This window comes from Artemia sp. Qi Xiang Cuo, chromosome 21 (assembly GCF_049724085.1).
Source record: "Artemia sp. Qi Xiang Cuo chromosome 21, ASM4972408v1, whole genome shotgun sequence".
NCBI classification, from domain to species: Eukaryota; Metazoa; Arthropoda; class Branchiopoda; order Anostraca; family Artemiidae; genus Artemia; species Artemia sp. Qi Xiang Cuo.
The window spans coordinates 42,726,319-42,734,603 of NC_142814.1; the positions used below are offsets into that span (position 1 = coordinate 42,726,319).

Below are 8,285 nucleotides of genomic sequence, written 5' to 3' on the forward strand. Positions count from 1 at the left end.
GGACAGTATGGCATGTAAGAACAGCTTGAAAATTTTGCAGTGAAAGTATGCAACCTTGTAGCACGCCCGAAGTTGTAGCGAACTCTTCTGTTTGGCCTTCTGGGGTCTGAAGACAGCTACGGTAATTGTCGTACATATTTTTGGCTATGTTGACTATATTTTCAGGAACGCCATAGTGGACTAGTATATGCCAAAGTCCATTTCGGCATTCTAGATCGAAGGCCTGCTTAAACTCAATGAATAGTTGGAGGATTTCTTTTCCAAATTCAAGGTACCTTTCTTCGAGTTGCCTCACTACAAAGATCTGGTGAGTGGTAGACCGTCCAGGGCAAAAACCAGCCTGATAGTCGCTGATGATTTGGTCTGTTATGGCTCTGATTCGGTTTAGAAGGATCCTTGTTATGACTTTAATTGGGTTTCTTGTAAGGCTTATGAGCTGGTAATTCTCACAGTCGTTTTTAGGGCCTTTCTTATGGAGCGGTACGATGACTGCCGTCGCCCATGAGGTTGGGAAAACGCCTACTTGCCATACTGTGACAACTTCTTCATTCGATAGGTCCTCTAGTAGATGAGATCAAAATTCCAGAAGCACCGCAGGGGAACTTTTTGGACTTAGTGACGTGTTTCTCTTAAAACCATTACGAGCCACTTTTATCTCACTAAGTAAAGGTGGGGGGCTAGGGTCACATTTCTACTTGGAAAATCCTAATGGCACATTATGGTTACAAGTAAGAAGCGGATTCAGTTTCTCTTCAAAGTGGCTTTTCCATCTGTCTTTAATAGCCTCGCTGTCACTGAGGAGCTTACCGCCCTTGTCCAGGACGCTAGTAGCGATGGCGGACTTTTTCGGGGAGAATTGTTTGACTGTTTTGTACATTCTGTGGCGGTTTCCTGACTTTAAATCTTCCTCGCAGGATTAACATTTCTCACTTATGTAATCTCTGAGGGCAGTTCGAATCTTTTTGTTTACCGTCCGCTGTATTTGGTTATATATATTTCTATTTTCTTGGGCTTACTTGTTGCAAACCTGTCACGGTTTGTAACAAAGATCAAGAATATCATATGTTATACAGGGCGTATCGGTTTTATGGTTGTGGCCTAAGATTTCCTTAGCTGTATCTATGAGTGCTGTGTTCAGTTTCTCAACTAGGGCATCTAAGATGTCAGGGGTTATGGTCGACGGGAGTGACTCAAGTATAGGACCAAGACTTTCTTCTAATGACTGCAGGAAAGTGGTGCGTGTGGTGGGTTCTTTCAGTTTATCGGTGCGGAGTCTTGGGATCTTATTTTTCTTTACAGGAAGGGTTTTCAGTCGGAGTTTTGCCAATGTGCTCATTACAAGGACAAGATCTGAATCGAAATCTTCCCCAGGCAAGGCGGTGGTATTTTTGACATATGACTTCCACCGTTTTGAGATGAGGACATAATCAATCAGATTTTTCGTCTTTCCATATGGGGATATCCAAGTTGCCTTTCTTCACTTTCTATGTTTGAACATTGAGTTCGTAACAAAGAGATCATTATCCCTGCAGAACTCAATTAGACGTTCGCCACGTGCGTTTCGCCTCCCAAGACCGAATCTTCCTAAGACATCACTTTCAAGCTGTGTGGCTTCTCCGGTGATAGCATTGAAGTCACCCATTATTATGAGGAGATCTTTCTTTGGGACTTCATCAGTTAGAGACTGAAGTTGTTGATAGAAGATGTCAACTTCTTTATGAGGTCTTGAGGAGTCGGGGCCGTACACTTGGATGGCGGTGATTTTTTGTACTTTCGCTCGCAGCCGAATCATCATAAGGAGCTCTGAGACTAACTTTGTGGCTATGAGTGCGCGCTTCGCTTTGCGTGTCAGGAGAAAACCAACGCCTTGTCGGTGTTTGCCATCAGGTCTGCCAGAGTATGAAAGTATGATGTCGCCGTATCCTTGTTCTCCTGAACCAGGCAAGTGAGTTTCCGAGAGACCAATAACGTCCCATCTGTACCTCTCGAGCTCTTTGACAATTAGCTCTAGTTTCCTATGCTTTGCCAAAGTTCGCACATTCAAAGTCCCCAGGTAGAACGGATCTTTCAGAATAGGGGTTTCTCCTGGTAGAGTGCTATCATCCTCAATGGGAATCGTCATCGTCTGCCGAGTTCACATATCTTCGTCTGAAGTTGTCAGATCGTCGGCTCCTCCGTACGCGGTAACATTATCATTCACTGTTATATGTTTCCTTCCGTCGGTTACCCCGGACATGGTAGCACGGTTTTGTCTCTTTGTTTTCAACTGATTCATAACTTAAAAAAAGAGGGATTCATGGCTATTGTAGGACAGCGGCAAGCCACTCCTCTCTGTCTTTTGCAGGAGGCTGATTTCCTCCATGTTGAGAGTATTCCACTCTCACAGCTTTCTACTCGCTGACAATTAACCCATAGCTGTGACAAGGATTTGACTCTTTCGAGGCGTTTGCTCGTGCAAATGGGTCCATCCAAGAACCACAAAAGGGGCTTTAGTTCCTCCTTAACTGTGTTTGGCTCTAGAGTCAGTGGTCCCAGTTATATTTAAGGACACCCAGAAACTGGGTCCCCCCTTGGTCCGCGTCTTCTTATTGTTTATTCGAAGGAATCCCCCATATCTGGAGGACTTTACCCTATCCGCCACCTGGGAACGCGCCTGAGCTGCTTTGGGGCGGCAAATCTCAAAACTCCTATATAGCTTTCTTCGTTCAGAGGTTTGGGAATTCGAGGCATCAATCTCTTTTTCTGGAACCTATTGAATGCAAAAGCCTGATACTCAGATCATTTGATTTATGGTTTTAAATTTAAGTTTTTTCAAGCTAATTTATTCGAAGTAACGTCTTTTTAATATCTCACATACATGGATGTTTTCCAGTTTTTATTACCGTTTTTGGGTATCAAACTGAAAAACATTCTTACGGAACCAATTCAAATGTTCGTAAAATATAATTGAGGTTCGCCACAGCATTTCATCTTGTTGTAAGCAACGTAAAGTGAAATCAGAAAACAGTTGTGAGGTGTATAATAGACTTTAATTAAATTAAATCAATCAAAACGCAATCATTCATTAGTTCAATCAATACGCACGCTGTTTTAAACATTTGTCAAAGCTTAGGTACAAATTAAAACATGTACAAACTCAAAGAAACAGAAATCACATTCCTTAAACACAACCACCAAAACCAAAAAATTTTATGACAAGTACTTCAGGAGTATTTTCGCTCACGGGAGACAGTGGTGGTATGTGATTGGGAAGGAATTTCCACCGTTCCTGGCCATATAATGTTTTATATAAGAAAGGTTAAAAGGTAGAGTCATGTTAAAAAAAGAGGGTATCAGTAACCCTAGATTCAATACTCAAGTTTTCTCTCACTTATATTCCACACACAGTATATTCCATCTCTGGAATATACTGCTTTTCAAGCATCTTTACTAAATTTTTGGGGCGGTCTTTAGGTTCAGCATCCCGACAGTGATCTATCAGAGTTAGAAGTCTTTTGATCCCAATACACAACCTTCTATGACCGATTGCTTCCTTTATTTGATTGATGTCTTCTCTACTAAATATCTTGGATTATTCAAGGACTTGAATGATTTCATCCACTTGTTCTAGATTTGGGACAGACAGAATAGAAGAAAATAACGGCAGCATTCCTAATTCCTTTAAAAGCGCCCTTTCGGAGCTGGTGCAGATAACCAGCAATTTGCTTCCTCTCACAGTTTGTTTCTCCAGAAATACGTTTAATGTTTGAAGAACTTCGCTTGAAACTTGCGTAGGATTTACTGGACCAAGAGGAACATATCCAAGAAGCTTTTTAAGACGATCCAAGATAATGCAAATATAATTGAACTCGTAGGCATCACTGAAAAATTGACTGATTGAAATATATTTATTGGTCTCATTGAGCGCAACCAGTCTTTCTGAAGTAAAAACCCTCATAAATGGGAAATTCGATTCTTTCGCTGGAAATTCGAGGCAACGCTGGCCCATCTTTTTCTGGTTTACCTGGAAAAAGTAAATGAATACAATAAATCGTTATTTCAACTCCCCCGTAATGAAACATACTGTCAGGGGCAGGGTAGTGCGAGCCGTATTTGTCGAGGAATGACCTCGCGTCTTCCAAACTGGCTAGCTCTTTTCGGACATTTTCTTTGAGTTTTCTGTTCTTTTTTGTAAGACTAAACTTGCCAACTGATTGAAATCGATATTTGACTATGTGTTTTCTTTTTTATTTTACGCTTTCTGATGATGATAGGTCATTTTTATTTTATTGAGAATTTTTTTTAAGCAATTCCACAACCTTCGATTTTTTTCTGTTCTCTTTTGGAAGATTAAACTTGCCAACTGGTTGAAACTGATATTTGACTTTTTGTTTTCTTTTTTATTTTCACTTTCTGATGATGCTAGGTCATTTTTATTTTCTTGAGAAATTTTATGAGCAATTCCACAGCCGTCGTTATCGATGCCATTATCAAAGCCGAATTTATTTATCATTGTTTTTGTAATTTTTTCTTCAAATTGTTGGGCATTTTTTACTTCTTGTGACATGACGAAGGGTGCGAAATGACTTGGGCTCAGTTCGATATCTGCATAAAATTGAAACAACGGAATGCCTGGTGGGAGGCACTTGTGCCGAATCCTAACCCATTATGGGGTACCACTTCCATGTTGAAGATGCGGTAATGAGGTTGATTTTGATTTTGAATTGAAGTTATCAAGTATTTTAGGCAAAAGGTTGCATAGGTTGCAACAAGACTGGGCTGGGTAATTGTAGACAGAGAAAAGCCAAGACAGATAGTCCAAGTAATTGAGAGGCAAATGTTTAAATGGCTGGGGAACGGGTAAATGGCAGGTGTATGAATGACTTTTATTGGACACACACTTGTCAGGTTAGTTTTTGAAAGGCATGGGGGGGGGGGGTTCTGTCGCGATATTTTCCTACTAGCTTAGCCTTTCATTTGGGTTTGATTTGAAGAGAAAGTTCTAAGGGTATTAAACCTTATTGTTATATCTTCCAATTCAGGATTTTACAAACATGTTTCCGACAAAAACAAATTTTAACTTTGGGCCGTTATTAATACTTTACAGATACTTGGATCCTGTTCACCTATTCATAAAATTTTGGCGGTTTATGGCTTCCACTTTCCCTTGATTAGATTAAAAATTATCCTTGACTCATTTATACTTCATATAAATGTTCGTCTTTATTTTGTTAATTTTAGTTCATACCCATATGTGCCTTAGTGAATACGTATTTTTTGAACTCTTAACTAACTTGCATTTCGTAAAGCTTGACTTTGGTGAATAATATGTCGTTGACTAGTTTATGTTACATTTCTTCTTTGGGGGATAAAGTTTAGCAATTACTAAGGCCGTGACTAGTTTATAAGGTTAGTAAAAATTATTAAATACTGTCTTGATATACGAGCATTCATGAATTACGATTATTTTCGGAAGAATCTTCTTATTTTTTACATCAATTGGTTAGTATGTGATTAGTCTTGGTTACTAGTCTGTACTTTGACAGGCCTATATTAGTCATATTTTCTTTCACTTTTGCAAAAAAAAAATGCTATTTTTTGCAATTTCTCGAGAGTTAGGCTAAGAATCGGCTTATTTTTACAGGTAACTATAGCGCAGATTAGTTTCAAAAGTTCCCTTTAACGAAAGGGTTTTAATTATTGCATTAATTTTTAGCGGACCCTCCTCTTCAAGGCCTATTATTTATTGTCTGATTTCTGAAGCAGAATAATATCTGCTATTGTTAAAGAGACATTAGCCTAGTTTTACACATTGGTATCACTCTAAATATTATGCCCTATCCCTTTATTTGCGAGATACGATATTTTAGGATTTTAATGATTCTTTATGCTTTTGCCCTTTTTGGTAGGCTATTATAGTAAACTGCTTGTCCCTTATATATAATATACGACTGATTGCTGTATTATTGCAATTATTGTAAGCGAATAATTTTATTCGAGACGAGTCTCGCATTTGGCTTTACAGGTTTGTGATTATTTTTCAATTACACTTCAAAACTTCTTGAAAGTTAAGTAATCGTCTGGTCTAGGAGAAAGTTTTTATTCTGTTAATCCCATCGTTACAGGTTATCCCTCTTATACTTCAATTGCGCGGTTCATTTTCGTACGCTTTGACTCGTTTTAAGATAATTTGGTTGAATTTACTGCTGCAATTGTTAAGGTTTTGTGACGATTATTTTGCCCTTTGCCTATCGGCTGTATAGGTCCTGCTATTTTTGCTAACGATGATAAAACTAATGTTTCATTTAGCTAATCGTTAGTTACGATTTTAATCTATGGTACAACAATTTTTGTCAGCGAAAACACTTTCTCTATAGTTGGCCATCAAAAATTGAAAAATTAATCAATATGCGTCCTTTTTTTTGTGTTAGTGCTCGTACAATGACAAGAACACTCGAACACACTAGACTAAGTGCCAACCTGGCCTTCCGAATTTTAATACAAAATATCCCAACAACAAAATATAGCTTGTTGTCTGATTATATCGCCGACAATATTTGGTATGATCAAGATGATAACAACATAACTACAATTTGGCCCATTAGATTTCTCTCCATACTAATTGACCGAGGACATATGCTAAAAGGTGAAAGCTTCCTTAAGGCCTTATACGCCAACTGTGTAAAGAACACGTATCTGAATCCAATAAATCCTTCAACGGGATCCACCATTTTTCAAGTTATCCCAAGAGAATATAAAGACATAAAGAAAATAACCCTGAATTTCTTCAAAGAAGACGAAAATTTTGGAAGAAAAATATTCCTTGGTTTAGACATAATCGTGCACGAGCAACTATGCTGTTGCCAATCGCACGTAAACTTAACTTTCTCTGTAGTAACAATAATAAATGACCCGTTGTTATTATCAGAGTTATACCGGAAAGTCATTCGACAAAATATGCGAAGGAATTAAATAACTGCAACACTGGAGGGCCTGCACCTCCCAAACCAATTATTAGTATATTTAATGCACTTAAATACACCTGAAAGCGGTAAAAATGATATAGTGTTTGAACTCAAATTTCTCAGCTCAAATGTTTCGTCATGGGAAAATTTTCAACTTGTCGATATGCTTACATCTCAGAGTTCAAAGGCGGCACTGCCGGATGATGCACCCATATTGAAATTAAAACCCAATATTAGTGGAAGAAACTGTATATATAAATAACTTCGTTGAAACGAATAATAAAAGAACCCTCCAATATTATTTGAAGAGTTATGTCTATGTAAATCGATTATCATTATAATTTAAAAAGTGCATTATATGAATAAACCAGTTGTGTATTAATATTTGTAAAACTAAAAAAAAAATTAACGGCATTCACATTTTCTCTCACTACTTTTTCCTCTGTTTTTCCTTTCTTATGACCTCTTCCTACTTCATTTGGAGATTACCTTTTTCACCAGATGGATGTTCAAGAAGGAAGCCCGAAATCATCGTTAGAATATCACCTTTGTTTTTAAAATGTTTTATTTTATTTTTCGAAAAGACTTTCACAAGCTCTTAGAGAGATCCTTGGGAGATCACATTTTTCCCCAGACGGATGTCCAAAAAGGACGTCCGAAATCTTCTTCAGAATATCATCCTTCGTTTTTAAAATGTTATATTTTATTTTTCGAAAAGACTTTCACAAGCTCTGAGAGAGTCGGGTTCGATTTACGTGCCAATTAAAAAATTTTGAAAAAAAATTAACAGCATTTACACTTTTTCTTCTGTTTTCCCTTTCTTATGACCTCATTCTACTCCATTTGGAGATTACATTTTGCCCCAGATGGATATTCAAAAAGGACGTAGTAGTTTGTTGACAGCATTCACGTTTTTACTTGTCTCTTCTTTTTCTTCGGTTTCCCTTCTCTTATTCCTATTCTTCTTATTTTTCTTATCTCTCTTTTTTTCCACTTTGTTGCTAACCTGACCAGACTATAAAATAACTCATTTTCAGCTCGAATATTTTAAGGGGCAGTATATAAGAATAAATACATGTAATTACCCTACTGAACATTGATGTCGATTAGGAACATATTCGTATTTGTTCAATAGCGTGAACATTTTGCTTGTATCAATGTAAGACGTTTTTGGTACACCTGAAAAAAACAGAGAAATAAAAACAGAACTTCAAAAAACTTAAAAGGCCGAGCAATAAAAAAGATAATAATCCAAAAATCAAAATTATCATCGAAAATAAAATAATTCAAATATACAATAGTAATTAAATTTACCATTAAAAGGAAAAAGCTGAAAAAAGG

The 8,285-nt window shown here is 37.4% G+C and overlaps 1 protein-coding gene across 1 annotated transcript; it reads right to left on the reverse strand.

Annotated features, from left to right (window-relative positions):
* Positions 1-1,477: 1,477 nt before the first annotated feature.
* LOC148939582 (protein CFDP2-like) lies at positions 1,478-2,122 on the reverse strand. Its single transcript, XM_089106915.1, has one exon. It carries the CDS (start codon positions 2,120-2,122, stop codon positions 1,478-1,480), a length of 645 nt encoding a protein of 214 aa, XP_088963041.1.
* Positions 2,123-8,285: the final 6,163 nt, after the last annotated feature.

What these genes read in the sequence shown, in the direction of transcription:
- LOC148939582 (XM_089106915.1), bottom strand. Translation starts at nt 2,122, where the DNA reads ATGACGATTCCCATTGAGGATGATAGCACTCTACCAGGAGAAACCCCT.